At 39.7% G+C, this 19,554-nt stretch overlaps 2 protein-coding genes across 2 annotated transcripts; one reads left to right on the plus strand and one right to left on the minus strand.

Annotated features, from left to right (window-relative positions):
* Positions 1-426: 426 nt before the first annotated feature.
* Positions 427-18,721, plus strand: LOC144636262 (uncharacterized). Its single transcript, XM_078495426.1, has 7 exons — positions 427-681; positions 9,237-9,823; positions 10,316-10,685; positions 12,021-12,182; positions 15,290-15,900; positions 16,423-16,792; positions 17,506-18,721. The coding sequence occupies exons 1-7, from the start codon at positions 492-494 to the stop codon at positions 18,117-18,119; spliced, it is 2,904 nt and encodes a 967-aa protein (XP_078351552.1). The 5' UTR covers positions 427-491; the 3' UTR covers positions 18,120-18,721.
* On the minus strand, positions 4,107-5,847 carry LOC144636407 (kelch-like protein 11). Its single transcript, XM_078495616.1, has 2 exons — positions 4,687-5,847; positions 4,107-4,498 (listed from the first exon to the last, which is right to left on the minus strand). The coding sequence occupies exons 1-2, from the start codon at positions 5,663-5,665 to the stop codon at positions 4,380-4,382; spliced, it is 1,098 nt and encodes a 365-aa protein (XP_078351742.1). The 5' UTR covers positions 5,666-5,847; the 3' UTR covers positions 4,107-4,379.
* Positions 18,722-19,554: the final 833 nt, after the last annotated feature.

Here is a 19,554-nt window from a genome sequence, read left to right on the forward strand (position 1 = left end):
TGAAATAAAATGGGTTTAACTTTTAGAATTCTGTCATTTTTTTTCTATGGTCCAGTGTCTTCAAGTTAGCAAATAATCGCGACAATGAAAATTGTCGGTGCACAGATAAACAGTGTCCGTAAAGCGGGGTTTAAAATGTATAAGAGTTTGTTACTCGGGACACGGAAAAGTGTCCGTTGTCCGTATTAACGGGTGTCCGTATTAAGCGGGTTAATTTAATAGAAAATGTATGAGGTTTTCGTCGGGACCAACGAAACTGTCCGTAATACCGGGGTGTCCGTATTAAGCGGGTGTCCGTAAAGCGGGGTTCCACTGTACTCCGGCCGCGGATTCCGGCTCGACGGAGTGTGGCGCACGAAAATTTCAAAAGGACTGGGGTAGATATTGGTCTGCATGTCACGCTTCAGTGTATTCAACAACAAACTGGCAGATTTGATGTTGTCCACGGCTGATTGGGCTGCCAGACGCATTTTAACTGAACGTAGCCTATCATGGCTTGTAATGTAGTTTGTAGAAGCTGTTATGATGGCGATTCATCTCGCAAAAAAGACTCTGTTTGGGCTTGGATGGTTTGTGTTGTTGCTGCCACCAATCTGGCTTTCGCTGTTGGATTGATCTATAGCTTTGGAGTGCTTTTACCCGTGTTGATGGACTACTTCAAAGAAAATAGAGAAAGGACAGGTACGATTTATAATTTCGAAAATCACCAAATGACCTTGAGTTTTATAACTTAAAGATTAAGTTAGCGATACCTTAATCACATTTAATTCTCCCGTCACCGACCCCTTGTGCTCTTTGATGATGCGTTGTTTACTGATACGAAAACACGGAGAATTGAACGGAGAATTATTAAATGAGGGAAATGGAAATGGAAGCAATGACAGGAGATGTATTCATAGGCTAGCTAATAGCCGGAATATGGCATACTTTTTAAAATCTAAAATTCATTGAATAAATACAAAATATAATGATGTTGGCTCTGACAAAAATTTGCATGCAATTTCTAAATCCAAATCATTCGATTGTTCACAGTGTTGTCATCAAAGTTTCCGCACGCACGAACCCGACAGTCGTATTTTGAAATCCCAGGTGTAAATTTAACATCTACGATCCTAATATTTCGATTTCATGTCCGGCGCTTGCGTTAGCTCGGGTTCGAAGACATTCTTCGCAGCTGTTGTTTGGACTCGTCACGCAACGCTCCCTTCTTCAGGACCGTTTCGTGACGAAAATACTGGCTGAGCTAAGTTAATATCGAAAGGATAGACCTTATCACGGTTTCCGGTGCCAACTTGACGGGTAGGCAACGCGGTTAAAACTTGCAGTGTTTGTATGGGAATCCGACGGCAAATATATTTTTCAAAAATTGAATTCTGGACAACTTGTGAATTGTTTAGTAAAGGCAAAAGTTTTAATTCGCCAAGTTTGAAGTATGTAGCTGGGCTAGAAAGCGTTCAGTTACGTTTTAAATTTCGCAAACATTTGTCTATAATTTTTTTCCGCGAACCGCTTACAGTAGATCAAAGTTTGGGATCAAAAGGTACAAAATTCAGCATTTTATGATTTTATGAGCATTTCTCGTGACCAGTTGAATTAAGCGGAGGTCAGTCGTTACAAATTACAGTGAACGTATGAGATCAAATAGCGTTTCGTGATGCTTACGTCACGCGGCCTCTAACACAGCGGATTGTCTGCCTGTGGCCAGACTAGCACTATTACTGTCTAAGAGCGTTTTATACGCTCATAATTGAACTCATATCTTTAGCAATTTATTGAAGTAAGCCACTGTTTCGCTAGCGCTACTCGAAATCTGTCCGGTCCTATCCCCCACCCAGGGGCAAGGAACTAAGAGACTCGAAATCTGTAAACACTATGACACATAATAACTTAATCGAACTTTGACAGGCAAAGATAAGTTGTAGTAAAACCGCCTGTGAGGATTAGTATTGTGGTTGTGGAACGAACCCACTTAGTGGGGAATTAATCATGTTAATGTCCATTAAGCATTGTAAAACGTGTAGGGAACATCATAAGCAAAACTGAAACGTAATGGTACTATTTAACCACACTGGACTTGCGTATCTACGTGTGGTTATTCGTGAAATAAACGCAGCGTTTGTAACTTAGTTAGATCGTAGAACGGAACGTGCAGACCTTCTTTCTGTATAAGAATCTAGTTTTTGTTATTTCTTAAATGTATTAGTAAATGTTAAAACCTTTGTTGTAAACGGACCAATACCTCCCTTTGGAGAGTAAGGCGCAATAAAGATATACTTTTACTATTACTATTACTATTACTATTACTATTACTATTACTATTACTATTACTATTACTATTACTATTACTATTACTATTACTATTACTATTACTATTACTATTACTATTACTATTACTTATCAATCACTCCCCACTCTCCCACCCCCAGTCAGTCAGTCAGTCAGTCAGTCAGTCAGTACTTTATATTACTATTACTATTACTATCAGTCAGTCACCCAGTCTCCCACCCCCAGTCAGTCAGTCAGTCAGTCAGTCAGTCAGTCAGTCAGTCAGTCAGTCAGTCAGTCAGTCAGTCAGTCGGTCAGTCAGTCAGTCAGTCAGTCAGTCAGTCAGTCAGTCAGTCAGTCAGTCAGTCAGTCAGTCAGTCAGTCAGTCAGTCAGTCAGTCAGTCAGTCAGTCAGTCAGTCAGTCAGTCAGCATTTCTTGTTATGCCAAAAATGCAAACAGTAAGTATATCGCTTTTATCCACCAATCCTCTCCTCCCGTTGCCTGTTATTCTTTTACCAAACTCTACAAAAATTGTTACTGCTGCCAATTCCCCCCCTCACTACTCAGTTGGATAGCAATTATTTTTAACACACAACTTGTCGGATACATTAGTTTACTTTTTATTTGCAAATTTCCTTGAAAATACCAACATACTTGTTAGATGACATTGCCCCTGCATGCATTGCATGTCGTTTAGTTTTTAATAACACTGAAGAAACACTTTTTGAGCATGCGTAGAGTGCTCATTATGAATTGCCAGCCAATTCGAGTGGAATAATTTGATACTGGGCACAACGGAAGTCTGTGAATCACAGACTTTCAAATCAGACTTGGCCAGAGTATGCATTCTTGGTGCTCACCTTTATAACAGCTGGGTCTCGGAATGAGAGAGAGTAACCAGATAAACATATCAAAAACCTTACACAACATTTTGTGTACTTTGGATTCGTTCCCAAGCTTAATTGATTAACCGGGTGGGGCTCCCCGGTTCATAATCTACCCGGCGTTTTTTTTTTTTTGTCGGTAGGGCATTGAAGGTCGCTTGTATGTTAATTGGCTTAAGCTGGTCATCTTTCATCACCCACTTAAAATTTCTACGATTGATCAGGAGGAAGGGGAATGGGACGGAGGAAATGTTTAAAATTACTTGCCACTTGAGGGAGCCACGTTATATTTTATAAGTTTTAATAGTAGAAAGAAAAAAACTCTGACATCTCTACCTTCAAAGTCTTCAAAAGCGATCAAAGCTCCTTTGACCTTAAATACTGACGGCCGAGTATCGTATAGCAGATGTCACGCTTCAACATAACGCACTTCTTGTTGAACAGCAACAAGAGGTAATATAAACGCTCCAGGGTCCGTCTAAAAGCCTTAGGCTTTCTTGTTAGCCAAAAGCGTGGTTAAACATTAACTATCCGGCTTAAAGCTATTCAGTAGCTTCTTGTTTCTTCAGTGTCAGTTAAATTATTTCTTACTTGTCTAAGTGTAGATTTATGTCCATCAAAACCGATTCACATCACGTCACTTAGTTTTGAGTCACTTTCCGTCATACCTTCACAATATTGTCCATGTTAATGTCCGAGACATTTTTGTCACGTGACGACCTGTGTCCACTCAAGGTTCCCTCCAAAAAAAATTCTCATTGAACAGGATCTTACATGAAAAAAAATGCTGGTAGAATAATATGTAGCAGGTATTTTAGTTACGACATTCCACGTATCCTTGTCAGGGTCATAGCATTCAATGTCCCCCCTCCCCGTCCCCTTGAAACCCAACGTGTCCACTGCATAAACTTTGTCATCAACGCACATTATGCTGCCACAAGGTAAACTTCGTGATGTTGCTATAAATTGCCATTCATTTGTTGTTTCGTTGTACACTTCACAGGTTTTAACAATTCCATTAAATGAGCGTCCACCAGTAATGAAAATTTTCCCATGCGCGGCGGTTCCCGAAGCTTCCTGTCTTGCTTCTCGAAGATCAGCCAGTTTGTCCCATTTTCTTTTGCCAAGATCATACCTGTCAACATCGGTCAGGACCTTGTTCGTTCCTTTGATGGCGCCACCAATGAAATAAGTAAAGTTGTCTTTTGCGACAATGCAAATTCTCCTCCTTAAACCCAAATCAAATGATGATATCTCTTCCCAGGAGTTCGATTCGGGTTTAAACTTCGTGATGTAGGAAAGATGTTGTTTCCCACAAGGAGAAAATTCTGACACTCGCTCAGGCCCACTGCAAGAGTGCAAAGAGACACAATCAGGGCAAGATATTTCATTTTCTGATTCCAGAGCGTAAATTCCATCTTCATTGTTATCAATGACAAAAATTTGCTGTAAATCTCTTTTTCCTTTGTACGGTACGTCCGTCAATCGAGCAAAAAATAAATCATGCCGTGATAGTTTATACTCATGCTCCCTTACCGAGTAGAAGGAAAACAACGTACTGTGACAAGATACCATTTGGTCTGCCCACGGTGAAAAGAGCGAGTTGTACCACGTATTTGTACGGGGAACATAACACATGAGGCAGGCTTTGGTTCACTTTGCCATGGTTGCTGGGGGGGTCGCATTCCTGTGTACATACTACTATAACAATAGGAGTCTCGAGTGACCTCCTGGGAGGCGGAAACAAGACATTTTCAGAGTTGCGTGAGTCAATTGCCTTCACAGCGGCCTTCACAAGTTCGAAACAGCACGCATTATCGTTCACAAGATCATTTGTCACGATATCTTTGATTAGAAAGTCACGCGATACATAAATTAGCCGAACCTGACGAAATAAATCGGAGAAATACTTCTCTCGCTCGCTTTTGTTGTGATCAATCCAAGTTAGAATTATCTTAAACACATCTTCCTCCGCGCTAACATTTATTTCGTCACTTGAAATCCACTGGTTAAGTTCCTCGCTTGACATGTTCACAAACTCTTCCGCTTTCGTTACGTTTATATTTGCATGAATGATTTTTTTGGCGCCCGAAGCAAGCTCTTTGCATTGATATCTTTCTGCAAAATGGTAGGTTGAAATGCAATTTGAAGTATTCAACGTCTGTGCTAAAACTCTCCCAGCCAAAGTTTTTAATGGCAGAATAAACAAATAGTCAGCCATTTCGATCAGGTCCCGAGCATGATCTTCATTCAATATCTGAACGTGACCCGTGTAAATAAACTCCAACACAGCTCCTAAACCAGCCTCAGTTAGCATTTCCAATCGAACCACTCCTTTTCTAGACTCCATCATGTCAGTGTTTAGCAGCTTTACAAAGAAAGGACTTGCCTCTGACAGAACTTTTCTGTGTGCTTTGAATTCTGTGCCATCTTCGACCACCAAGGTTATGTCGAAAGGATTGTCTTGCGTTTCTTCTGGTATGAATATGTCTTGTTTCATTCTCGTAACATCCATCGCTGAATTCACCACTCAATGGAAATCTAATGAAAATTATTGCAGTTTCTATACTACGTGAAAGTAATCCGAAAGTAAGCACGGTGAAGCAAATCTAAACAACGCTTGTTTGAGAGCCGACGCAGATAAATTGCATATTAAACAACCCGTGCACTATATCAGGCTCCGTACTTTGAACTCACTTGCGACCCGAATCATGCGTTGCCACATCACGCGTTTTTTTTTTCTGGGAGCAAGAAGACAAAGTGTCACGATGGTGTCTTGAATGAACAATCCAAAACTTTTATGGGGGAATTCTACCCGAAGGTCGTTTTTTCACAACTCAACACGGGTTTAACGTTCGCGTTTCAAGGGAACTCAAAACGCGCTCATTATCCCAAATATCTATGTTTAAAAATTGGAAGACGGACACCAGACAGTTCCCTGACAAGCTGGAGTGCTCTTGCGTGCGGGTCAACTGTCTGGTGGTGTTTTAATTTGTTTTCTTTCTTCAATCCCTTAAAATTTCATTCAAATTCAGGTATTAAAGAAAATACAGCAGCAATGTGTTTTTTTTTTTTAATGTTTCAATAGTTTTAACGTGCATTTTTTTAACTCGGAAAAGAGTTGTAGTGTGAAGAGTGAATTTTACTTGCTTCCTGTTAGCATAGGCACCCAATGCGTGCAAATGTTTTAAGGCGTCTAGAGAATGAGACCTGTTCTCTGATTACCTACATTTCTGGTTTAACTACATAATAATAGCATGCTTAATTACCAGCCGAAATATTGTATTAATGTCATTTTTCTTGAAATAAACCAAAACTTATTTTTTCAATGATATTATTATTTTGCCTAAAGGTGGATTTCCACTGACGCGTAAATATTTACGTACGTAAAACGTGCGTAAAAAAAGATACGTAGGCAAATTTCCACTGTCGCGTAAGAAGTAATAAAAAGCGTTTCCTTTTTACGCGCGTTGAACGTGCGTAAATGTCCGCCATACTGAATTATCAAGTTGGTGAATAGAGTGCGTGATTGTCGGCCATATTGGAGAAGTGAAACAATAAGTTGTTTTTCCTTTGGGAAAAAATCATTAACATTTTTATGCAAATATCTTGTTGTTTGACTCTTCCAACATGGCTGCCATGAAAACACTTTGTACCACACGCTAGAAAAAGAAATGCGTGAATATGACCAAGAGGCACTCCAGACACCACAGAAAGAGGAGGGCGACCTCCCGGATCCCGGTCAGCCACGTGACCTGAGCAGGCGTCACTACTGCGCGTGATGGGCCAGCAAGAAGTGAGATCTGATGAGAGCGAACTGATGTCCCAGAAGATGGGCATGTCCGGGGGTGACGAAAAAAGTATGATTGGAATCGTTGCGTAACCGCAGACAGCCGCGAAAAAAAGTTGAACTCGGTTCAACTTTTTTCAAAACCCCCAAAATCGCCAGGCGTTTTTTACCTTCAAAAAAAAAAAAAGGAAAAATAAAAAGAAAGAAAACAATTTACAACGGATGGGAACTCTATCTTTTGGCCTTTTGGCCTGCTCTCGATCGCAGCTGGATGACATTCAAACTAAGTGAAGTGAACTTAACTGTTGAAAGTTTAACATCATTTGTTTTGGCAATTTTTTTGTCGGTTTGTTGTTTTTGATTCTTATTTCACTAATCAGTTGGATAACAATCATTTTAAACACACAAGTTGTCAGATACATAAATTAGCCGAACCTGACGAAATAAATCGGCGAAATACTTCTTTCGCCCGCTTTTGTTGTGATCAATCCAAACTAGAATTATCCGTTAATCACATCTTCCTCTGCGTAACATATATTTCGTCACTTGAAATCCACTGGTTAACTTCCTTGCTTGACATGTTCAGAAACTCTTCCGCTTTCGTTACTACCTTATTACATGAAATTTTGGCGTCACGTTAATTTAGCGTTTTTGAAAAATTCTTTTTTTGCGACATTTTTTTTTTTCGTTTTTTTTTAAATTTTTTAAAATAAGTCATTTTTTTTTTTTGTTTTCACAAGTTGAAATTTTTTTTAAAATTAAGGAAAGGATTTAAAAATTTTTTGGTAAAAAAAAAAAATATTAAAAAAAAATTTTTTTTTTTTTTTTTTTTTTGTGTGTTTCTTTTTTTTTTTTTTATAAAAAATTTTTTTTTTTTTTTTTTTTTTTTTTTCTCATCATCAAAAACATTTTTTTTTTTAAAAAAAAAAAAATTTATTAAAAAAAAAAATAAGAGTCAATGTTTAAATAAAAAAAAAAAAACAAAAAATTAAAAAAAAAAAAATAAATATATATATATTTTTTTTTTTTTTTTTTTTTTTTTTTTCTCTTTTTTTTTTTTTTTTTTTTTTTTTTTTTTTTTCCTTTTTTTTTTTTTTTGTTTTTTTTTTTTTTTTTCCCCTTCCTCAAAAGACTTTTTTTTTTTTTTTTTTTTTTTTTTTTTTTTTTTTTAAAAAAATAAAAATTAAAAAAAAAAGTATACGTTGATATTTGCATGGATGAGTTTAGTGGCTGCGAAGGAAACTATCCTTGTCTTCTTGGCTTTTGCGTGACTGGCCAAATAAATGTCTTCTATTCGGAGCCTATTTCTTCAGTTAATTCAGATCATTGACCAGAGGTATTTCTCCATTTTTTTCATCCTCAATTCGTGCATGTTTTACCACATTAGAAACACTATTGAGGGCAGGAAAAATGGGAATTTAAATACGTAAGTAATACGCTAAATAATAAGTTTACTTGTGCAAATAATGCCCTTTAACCAAAACCATAAATACAGTCTTGTACAGTGGGCAGAAAAGAATCATATTAAAATTTAAATCGAGGTCTGTTCCTGCGTGTTTGTGATTAAACACAAAGCAAATTCGTACGTGTGAATCTTTTTAACAGAAGTTTCGTGTCCTTTTGCAAAAAATTATCTTGAAGAGAAACGAAAAGCCCCTTGGAAATTGAAAATTAATACTTCCGGCATCTGGGCGAGCTGCCTGCGTGCACTTTGCACGCGATAATTTGGTCAATCAGTACTACTCTACTTATTGCCCTTTGTGGTGTCAAAATATCTTTAATTTTTGCTCGATGGGGCAAAATACAGTCAACTTTCCCTATAACGGACCCTTCGGGGCCCCCATTTTTTTGTCCTTTTTATTTTAAAAAAGTCCATAGTAGCAGGAGTTATTTTCAGTAATTCTTATTCGCCGGGATGCCCCAAATAGCGAGTTGTTGAAGTTGACTGTATTGTGCATGATACAGTCAACTTCCGCCTTGCGGACATCTCGCTATTAAGGACACCCCGTTATTTATTTATTTATTTTTTTTTTCTGTGTGTTGCAATAAAAAAAAAAGGACACCCCGTTATTTCGGACAGATATTGAAGTCCCGGCGAATAAGAATTACTGAAAATAACTCTTGCTATTACGGTTTTTCGCTATTACGGACACCAAATTGTGGTCCCGAAGGTGTCCGTTATAGTGAGAGATGACTGCAAGTAATTTAAAGCCACATCATCATCATCATCATCATAAAGTTAACATGTGCATGCAGATGCCACAAAATAATTCAAATTTTCTTGCTTTTATTTCAGCCTGGGTTGGATCGCTTTCCCTTGCCGTTTGTCTAGGTTGTGGTCCGTTTGTTGGTTCTCTGGTGAATCGCTTTGGCTGTCGAAAAGTTTCCATTGCTGGGTGTCTCACTTGCGCACTTAGTTTAACAATAGCCTCCTTTGCTAACGACTTGACAGGCTTATATGTTTGTTATTCCTTTCTTGGCGCTGGCGCAGGCGGCGTTTTCCTGTCAGGTTTGGAAATTGTCCGAAAGTGTTTCGATAAATGGCAATCAATTGCGCTTGGAGTCACCTCAGCTGGTAACGGCCTTGGTACAATGGTTCTTAGTCAAGTCCTTCAATCTCTTGTCAGTGTTTTCAGCTGGAGAAATTCATTGAGAATTGTCGCAGGTGGTTTGGTTTTGAACAGCTTCTCAAGTCTCTTGTATGATTCAAAAATAGAAACTGCAAGCAACGGTGAAAGTCTTGCGAGTGAAGATGTTGGAGAGAGACGTGCATCCAAACGCTTTACGTTCCATTTCTCAGTATGGAAGGTTCCTGATTTTCTTGCACTGACGGGCGCCTTCATGTTTGCTTTTTTGGGGCGCGCAATTGTGTACGTCCACCTGGTGAGTACCTTTTAAGTGACATGATGTTCTCTAAGTATTTGTATCTTTTCTATAGCAATATAATGCACTGCACTGCACTGCACGGCACTGCACGGCACTGCACGGCACTGCACGGCACGGCACGGCACGGCACGGCACTGCACTGCACGCGGCACTGCACTGCACTGCACTGCACTGCACTGCACTGCACTGCACTGCAATACACTGCACTGAACGGCACTGCACTGCACTGCACTAGCGTGCTGTACAACACTACTCTACTAACACTTTACTGCACTGCCTAGTGCTCTAACCCCAGCCAGAACACTGCATAGATCGAGGTACTCGTGTATCATTCCATAGTTAGTAAACCCCTCTACTAACTATGATCATGGATCATACTGACTATATCTGTTTATTCTCGCACACAAGCATAAATAGTGGACGTGTTTTTTTGACTGAACATACGGTTTCGGAGTAGTGAGTAAATTTTTTTTTTTTTTTTTGTATTAGGTAAAATACTGTGAAGATCGTGGAGTGTCATTTGGTGAATCATCAAGGCTCATTCTATTCATGGGAATACAACTTGTAATTGGACGCTTTGCATGCGGGTTTCTCTGTTCCTACAAGCGGCTAAACAACTGGTATATTAATCAAAGCCTGTTGCTACTAAACGGTGTATCGACAATTCTCCTTACTTTGGCTGAAAATTACAAAGCGTTTGTTGCATACGCCGTGATATTTGGCTTTTGTGATGGAGCGTGGGCTACAGTTAATAATATTCAAGTTATGACGTGCGTGGATAAATGTAGAGCAGCGTCAGCATGTGGTTTCATGCTTCTGGCTGGATCCGTGACGTCAATGGTTGGACCTCCTTTATCAGGTGGGGCAACTCGTTTGTTATATCGTAAAATTCCGGTTATAAGCCCCCCCGCTTATAAGCCCCCCCCCCCCGGTTATAGGCCCATCTATCTCGAAACAAAAAAATACATCCGATTATAAGCCCCCCGGATATAAGCCCCCCTCTACCGGATGACAGTACTGAACAGGGCTAAAGGTTGCTTTATTATGCGTTTTTAACCTAAAAAAGGTATTTCGATCAACACTCCCGTGGCTCTTTTCGAAACGATTTTTCATTCCGCTTATAAGCCCTCCCGGATATAAGCCCCTCCGCTTATAAGCCCACCCAAAAACCCTTACGAAGTTGTATAAGCCCAGGGCTTTAAGTGGCGACGAATTCTGCACACCTTCACAGCATGAAAACATAGCTTGACTGTGGTGTGAAAAAACACTGATTTTAAATCACATTTACACACGGTAGCGTAAAGGTCGGTTTAACCACCTTTAACAACATTTAATTGATTGTTTAAAGTTGGATAAACAACTCTAATTCAGATTTAACCACCTTTGATATCACTTAAATCCTAATTTTCATGCTGTGCTTGCCTGAGCAGTCAGTTCTTTGTTATATCATTATCAGCTTGTTAAAATTTTTGCATCAACATCGTTATATTCTGTTGAAGACAAGATTCCCTAGTAGATTCTTCGACAAAATAACAGACACTTTTATATTCACTGAAAGCACAACGAACCAATATTCTCTGAAAGCCCATGGACCCAACGAAGTTTTAAACGGGGTGGCACAGCCCCGAGGTCCAAACTCTTACTCTTTTATATATCATTTTTAACAGAAAAGTAAACCCTTTCAGTCATACGTGTTCTATTGAAAATAGTACCCCTTCCACAAACCTACCTACAGTGGAAATATTACTGTAGCATCCCTTTTTTACACTCATCACTTGAGGAATACTAAGATGAATCAACGTAAGTCGCGTGTTCCAGTTCTTTTACAGGCCACTTAAATACCTGAGTTAGCTGGTACGCATTTTAACTGCTGGGTAGTGAAGGAAACTGTTAGAGTAAAGAGTCTTGTTCGCCGCTGCTCTTCCCAAGAATAACTGTAACGCGTTTTTTAAAATAACCAGATTATGACGCGTGTTCTTATTGGGTGGTCAGTCTTGTTCTTGTTAGATAATGTCAGTAAGTATCGAATATTATACGTTTGATATGCTATGATTGCGTCACAGAAGCAATTCCGTTGCAATTCCAATTTAGCTCTCAACAGTTTCGTACGTTATAAATTACCAGTTAAACTTCAGCCTTGTTTTCTGTCGTATTCTTTAATTTAACTGACTTCACTGTCCAACTCCTTTGTCAGGTCTTGCTGCAGATAAACTGGGTTCATACGGGCCTTCATTCCATATGGCCGGCATATCCTTTCTTGTGGCTTCGTCAATACCTTGTGTGTTGTGCTGCATAAAGACCAAGGACGCAAGTCGCGAAGAAATTACGGAGCATGTTCAAGAGCATCAAGATCAAGGTGATCTTAATGACGTTTGCATGGATGAACCTTTGACAAGAACACAAAATTCAAACGATAGAAAACGAAACGCAGACCATAATACGCTATTTATGTCCACAGTATGAAATTTAAACGGAACTTTATTTTAACTTAGCCTGCGTTGTAAATAATAAAGATGGTAAATTTTAAGCTCGGTAATAAATAATGAAGATGAAGTGTTCAACATGACACGAGCATGGGACAAAGAAAAATTCTGAGTCCCCGACGGGAATCGAACCCATGGCCTCCCAGATACCAGTTGGGCGCTCTAACCAACTGAGCTACGAGAGACTCGTTGTGAGCTGGGCCATTTTACTAGGTTGAAGTGACCAGGATTATTGTAACCCCTCCCCCCCCCCCCCCCGAAAAGAAAAAGAAAAAAAAAAATTGAGAGCTGAAGTGCCAATAGGGTAGGACTCAGAATTTTAAAACAAATAGTAGAAATAATAATTGTGCCGGACGCTGTAATTAAAGGCTGGTTTTCATTGGGCATTAGCACAAGCAAAAACACAAGCGTATAAGAAGAAGGAACACACTTCTTCTTTTCTTTTGCTTGCGCTATCGTTTTTGCCACGGCGATGTCTAGTGAGGACATCATAAAAAGGATGAGTATGTTTGTCCATCTTATGAGTTTATGCTGGTACCAAGTGATGAACCAGCTTTGAGGTTCCATCAAATTGACGCAAATTCGCCTTCGTGGAGCGTCAACTTCCTAAAGTTAGGTAGGCCTTCTTTTTGATGGTCACGCGATCTTTTATTCCTCTTTTATTTACGTTACACGTCTGTTGATGTCACGATAGTTTATTTCCGGTATGGTGTATTGTAGAATACATTGAAGGCGTGACGCGTACTAATGTAAAGTCGTTTATTCAAAAACTCCGGATTAGCGTATTTCATATATGTTCTTATTTCGCTGCTGAAAATTCACGTTCAAACCATTATTGTCACATTCAAAGAGGACACTGAAAATAAACGACATGGTACATCTCTGCAGTTCGAAACTGCCCCACAACCAGGACGGCCCGTGGTCCACGCTCGTCTGTTTCTCAGCGATGATGTCTTGGACCGCTGCGGTCGGGTTTGTGTTTAGCTTTGGCATTTTCTTTCCTGTTTTCATGGATTACTTTAACGAAGATCGAGAACGTACAGGTATGAATGAATGGTCTTTTTTAAAAATCTACACATTTCGTGACATATCTCATCCTGGGAGACCCAGGGACAGCTAGTCGGGTCGACGGGATGTGGGCGAAAGTCTACCGTTCTTGTTGTAAACTTTTGGCCGAAAATCCCGTTCTCCCGCCTAGCTGCCCCTGGGTTTCCGAGAATGGACATAACTTTAACTGTGCCATATTGAGAATGGCTTCTACATTCGTTGAAAACGTGTGCCACAACATGTTTTGGGAATGATCGATATGAACTGTACACAACAATAAATATTCATATCATTATGTCTTATCGTCAGATAAAGTTGCAACGCCGGTGTTCCTATAAAGTAGAACTCACGCGAAAAAAATAATAAAAACATAATTTTGGGAGGTAATTTTCGCTTCTACTAAATTTTACAGAGGAAGACAAAAGACGATTTTTTTCTGTAAGCCGTGATATGTAATACAAAAGCCATTTTAGCAGTTTGTTGATCTTTGTATTAAAATCAACAGAGCTTCTACAAACAGCAGAGCTTTTGAAGCCTGGGTTTTAATTAAAAGATATCCCTTGTGAACGACAGCCCTTTATCTGACTTTATTGCCTCTTTTGTGACCTTTCAGTGTTGATTTACTGAGAAAATGTTGTGTTATATTACGTTAGTGATTACATGATAACACTGTGCATAAATCACAATCCAGACAACCTGGCCGAAAATAGAATCAAACTGAATAATCAAGGATGTTTGCGGAGCACGCAAACTAAACTGCATCACTCCCAAGCTCGGTCATAGACAGAGTACATGCAGCTGTTTAAATAAAAGAGAAAAACATGAATTTTAAACGCAAAATGAAACATCAAGCCATTTCGGAGTTGCCTCTTACCTCTGCGTTTCAAAACGGGTCCCGGTGCACAACATTTCATATGGAAATGAGTTTAATTTTGCAAGACAATGAACATGTAAGCATGGTAAGCAGAACTCATTTCCATATATTTAAAGTGAGACCATATGAAAGGTGTGCACCAGGACTCGTTCTGAAACATTGGAAAATACAACTCAGAAGTGGCCTATGATGTTTCGGTACGGCTTAGGATGTTTCATTAATTAGGTCATTACAAATTTCAACAGTTCAGGGCCGTAACGAGACCTTTGCCATAGACGAGGCAAGATCTTGCTAGGGGGTTCTGGAGGCATGCCCTCCAGAAAGGTTTGAAATCTAGAAACTCTGAAACTCTTTCAGAAACGGTTTTGATGAGGTATTTCTTGGGAAAACTCAATCGTGTTCAACTGGGGATTATTTTCCCAACAAAACATATTTTGTTTTCAATTTTGGACAAAAATCTAGACGAGGCACTTCTTGCTAGTTACGGCCATGCAGTTGCTGCACATTGTGGAGGGGTTGACTATCGTGCTTTCATTTCATCCTGGTTTTACGAACTGAGAAACATCTGTTTTACTGACGCAGTTGCTTTCATCCGTTTTATTAAAACATTTTTCGGGTTATAACTGCCTGTCTCAACCGACTTTTCCAAATAGAAGGGGACAATGGACGATTTTGACGGTACATAGTCAGCAGGTCGAAACGTTAAATCAGAGATGCATTCTAATAATATATCCCTCGTAAGACTCATGTCGCGCATTTTTAAATTAAACGGGTTTTTCTGTGCCTATTACAAGCCCAATCCCCGGATTGAATCCCCCGCACATAAAGGCCTACTTATAGAGCTAAGTCACGAACAACTCAGGTTTTTATTATTCCGTTGGTGTTTTTCTAACCATAGAGGACTAGCTACTATTTTAAGGTTTCTTTCAACTTGAAACTAATCAGAAAAATAAGCTCCTTTAAAACCCCTAACGAAGTCATATTCAGATAGTACTTATAACCGATCGGCATTTTACGCTCAAGGTTTTGCAACTGTTCCTTTTCTAATTCTTTTTTTAGCCTGGATCGGTTCCCTTGCCATTGCTCTCGTGTTTTTCACTGGTTCTGTATCGGGAATCCTTGTCAGCAAGTTTGGCTGCCGTGCAACATCTCTACTTGGCGCCATGATCTGCGGAGCAAGTTTGGCCATCGCACCACAGTCCAACAGTCTTGTGACTTTGTATCTTGCTTACAGCATACCATTTGGTATCGGCACCAGTTTTATCTTCAACTCAGGCCTTGTTATCGTGAGTAATTACTTCAGCAGGCGACGATCTCTGGCTCTGGGTTTTGTGTCCGCTGGTCAAGGGATGGGAGTGCTTGTTCAAGGGCCACTTCTGCAGACATTGATCGATAATTACGGCTGGAAAACAACCTACAGGATCATGGCTGGAGTGGTATTCGGCATTTGTTTACTCGGAATAACTTATGATCCTAATGTAAAAACGGACAAGGAAGTAGAGAACGCTGATCAATTGGAATCCAGTGACAAACATCTTCCGCACCAAAGAGGACAGAAAAAGAAAATTGTTTTTCTGGACGTGTCTGTGTGGAAAATTCCCGCTTTCGTGGCTATAACCCTGTCTTCGGCTATTGCGCAATTTGGGCATTTTGTTCCACAAATTCACCTGGTAAGTTCAATAAGCAATAACTGTACATGCAGCTCAAATGATACAGCGTTCTGTAAGTTACTATTTGAATGGCTATCTTGTAACAGTACGATGCCAAGCAGAAGTACTGCTCGACTGCTCGGCTTGAATGGCCACGCTGGAAGTTATACACAGGCGTCCAAGTTAAAACCACCTTGTACTGCATGGTAAACAAAATCATGATTAAATAGCCTTCATCTGAATGGATATAAACTAGGGTTTTACATACCAGGCTTGCATGACTAAGAACCATCTTGTGCAACATAACAGACTTTAAATTTGGTACTGCCTTGTAAAGCATAATATTAATTACCACACGAAAGTTCTGCTCGTTACCGATAGGGGGTTTCATCCACAGGTGTAAAAGTTGACTATACATGAGGGGTTGTTCTTCGACCACCTTGTACAGAAATTGCCTGTGGAATTTGAACTTATTTTTTAGCCTGATATAATAGTATTGAGAGAAAATGTAAAATGTTTGTATTGTCGGTAAATACCTTTCAGATACGATTCTGCGAAGACATCGGTATAACTGCTGACAAAGCGTCCAAGCTGTACATTTACTACGGAATAGCCTCGGCCACTGCACGAGTCATAGCGGGCCGGATTTGTGACGTAAGAAGAATCAATCCAGTTTACGTCTATCAAGGGGTGGAGTTTGTCGTTGGCTTGTCGACAATTCTGGTCACCTTTGCCGACAGTTACTCCGAGTTGATCGTATTTGCTGTGTTTTATGGATTTTGCGATGGAGCATTCATCACAACCTTAAACGTAATCCTTTTGACGTGTGTCGAAGAAGCAAAGAGGCCGGCCTCATTAGGATGGAATATGCAATTTGCGTCAATTTTTATGGGCAGCGGTCCACCAATCGCGGGTAAGTGGCAACTGAATAAAAGTGACTTAATGTTAACCCCCTGGCCAAATGAGTTTGCCGATCAGTTTGTGAATTTGAAGTAGTGAACATCGAGAGGCAAATTTACTTGCAAATGTACGCAAGGTGCCAAACAAAAAGCCGGACTGTTCCATTTCAATATTACAGCTTGGCTATCGCGCGCGCTTCCCCACACTACTGGAAGTTAACAACAAGGCTACGTTAACATGGGTTGGGTTGGTAGACATGAACAAACTTGCGCCCACTTGCAAGCAAAATTAATTTGATAATTTAAACTATATGCACGTCGGCGCAAGTGTACATGCTTGTGTGTGCGCGCGCTAGCTAAAGATGGTCAAGTGAGTGGCAAGGTGGCACAAGCTGAAAACTGGCGTGCGTCTACTTTCGAAAAAAATCTGGAATTTAACAAAGGGATTTTAAAGCATTCCAGGCTAGGACAATACGTAAAAAAGAAATAAAAAATAAAATAAATGTTTTATAATCTTTATAACTTCAAATTTTATAACTTGCGTTGTCGCGGCTTCGCCGCTTGCTTGTGCGCGCTTTAAAACCCAACAATACCGCCAGCTACGCAGGCTACTTCAATGTGAAAATGTCATAATTTCTTCATGTTTGTTGCACACAAACGATGACTCTAAAGATCGGAAAACTGTGTTCAGCCACCTAAAGAGCTCGTTTTTATTTTATCCCGTTAGGCTTAATGGCTGACAGGATGGGATCATACCATGGTGCTTTCTACCTGGCCGGAAGTGCTGTGATACTAGGGGCAGCTATACCGTTCGTTCTGCCTTTCACAAAAAGAAACCGTGCCCATCATGCAGATGAACAAGGTCAAGCACTTCATCCAAAGCCTTCCACACACCAAATTAAAGATAACAGCCAAACAAGTGACTTTCCGTGCCATGATAATCCGTCGTTTGTGGGGGACCTGGTTACAAATTACAGCGTCAAGGAAGCCAACCATAATATGCTGGGTAATGACGTCGAAAGAACAATGATTGACCCGTCGTTATCTGCTGTCAATGACACTGTATCGCCCTGCAGAAAGGGAAATAGCTGTAGTGGTAACATCAAGTCTGTCGAGAAAAATGACAACCCGTCGTTGTTATTAGATGCTGGGGCAGAACCTTGCAAAACGGATGCTAGCGAAGATGAACTCATTTCCAACAACAATCAGCAACAAGAAACCACCCTGCAGTCAAACACCTATCAGATTGAAGTTGACATAAATTCCCAACTATCAACAACAAGGAACAAGGATAACGAACAGGAAACACCAGAAGACAATGTGAACGATACAAAGTTGTAGCAACTTCCTTAGCCTGAGTATTAGGCTTTTCTAAAGGGGAAGAGAGAAAGCCTTCCATAAATACACTGAAATAATGTCGAGCGAAGTTTTCGTTTGCGTGGATAGAAGACGCCGTTATGAAATTTTTAGTTCCGGTGGCTTGACGTCAGAGCGCATTGTGAATTATCCAATCAGCGCAACATTCAGAATCTGGATGTTCGACATAAGGCAATATGAACGTTTGTGTCAGGCCTTCCTCTCCTCTCTTCCCTCCCCCCTCCCCCTAAGAAAGGCCTGATACTCAGGCTACAACTTCCTTGTATATGGAGCCTTAAGCTTTCTGTAATAGCAGTTAAAGGTTAAAAGTTGCCACGTTCATTTTGTATTCACTAGAGTCACCGGTTGGTGTCACGTTCACGTGTCAGTGAACTTGAAATTGTTGCATCTGTAAAAAACACTTTCGGTTTTATTGTTCGCTTATGCACAGTTTATATATATAATTTAATTTGCTTGTGTGTATTCTCATTTTGTACTATTATGAAAATTGTTCATATTATCAAAAGCATCATAATACTCCTTCTTCTTTTTACTTTTTAAAGTCGTCTTTTTTGGCTCAGTTTCTAAACAGCGCTAAATGTTTGGCTACAAGTTTCGATACATGCCGTGGTAGATTTCTAATCGTGGTCTTGAAAAAGAACCGAAACAATACTTTTTAAGTTCCACATCTATATATTTGACACGATAAATCAAAATTGCTATTTCTTAGCTTGATTGAAAATGCATACATGTGGCGACACTTCAAGGCTGTAACCAGACCTTTGTCATAGTCAAGGCAAGATCTGCTAAGAGGTTCTGGGGACATGCCCTTTAGAAATTTGGAGAACAAGAAGCTCTGAAACTCTATTATAAACTTATTTTTCATAAGGCATTCTTAAAAAAAATAACCTCTAGGGATTATGTTTCCAACTAAACGTATTTTGTTTATAATTTTGGGTTAAACGCAAGACGAGGCAAGTGCCTCTTGCTAGTTACGGCCCTGCACTTTTTGCAAAGAAATTCTGCAGTAACCATTGATTCCTAATCATGTAAGCATAATACTTTCCTGGCCCATCGACATACCCGTTTCTTATCATGCTAAAGTCAAATCAGCGAAAAGTCAGTCAGCTTTTCCTAAGAACTCCCTGGTGCCTCTGATTTACTTTATTCCTCTCATTTTCAAGGCTACGTTTTTAGGGACGGACCATTACTTTTTTGGAGGGAGGGGGGGGGGGGGTGAAAAATATTGAAAAAAATTGTTTCCAGGACCTGGAAAGACAAAAGAAATTGTTTGCAAACACGATATGTATAACAAAAAATAGTAAGAATTTCGAAAAAAAATGTTTGCAGAGGTGCATAAACTAAAAAAAAAAGTTTGCAGAGGAAAATTTTTTATCCCCCCCCCCCCCTCAAAGAAAAT

The sequence above is a fragment of the Oculina patagonica genome, chromosome 13 (genome assembly GCF_052425735.1).
Source record: "Oculina patagonica isolate OP01 chromosome 13, crgOcupat, whole genome shotgun sequence".
Classification (NCBI taxonomy): Eukaryota; Metazoa; Cnidaria; class Anthozoa; order Scleractinia; family Oculinidae; genus Oculina; species Oculina patagonica.

Coding starts and splice junctions, on each gene's coding strand:
- LOC144636262 (XM_078495426.1), top strand. CDS start 492: ATGGCTTGTAATGTAGTTTGTAGAAGCTGTTATGATGGCGATTCATCT. Junction 10,686..12,020: donor GGTTGGACCTCCTTTATCAG/GTGGGGCAACTC, acceptor CTCCTTTGTCAG/GTCTTGCTGCAGATAAACTG. Junction 16,793..17,505: donor CAGCGGTCCACCAATCGCGG/GTAAGTGGCAAC, acceptor TTATCCCGTTAG/GCTTAATGGCTGACAGGATG.
- LOC144636407 (XM_078495616.1), bottom strand. CDS start 5,665: ATGGATGTTACGAGAATGAAACAAGACATATTCATACCAGAAGAAACG. Junction 4,499..4,686: donor CGTTGTTTTCCTTCTACTCG/GTAAGGGAGCAT, acceptor GCACTCTTGCAG/TGGGCCTGAGCGAGTGTCAG.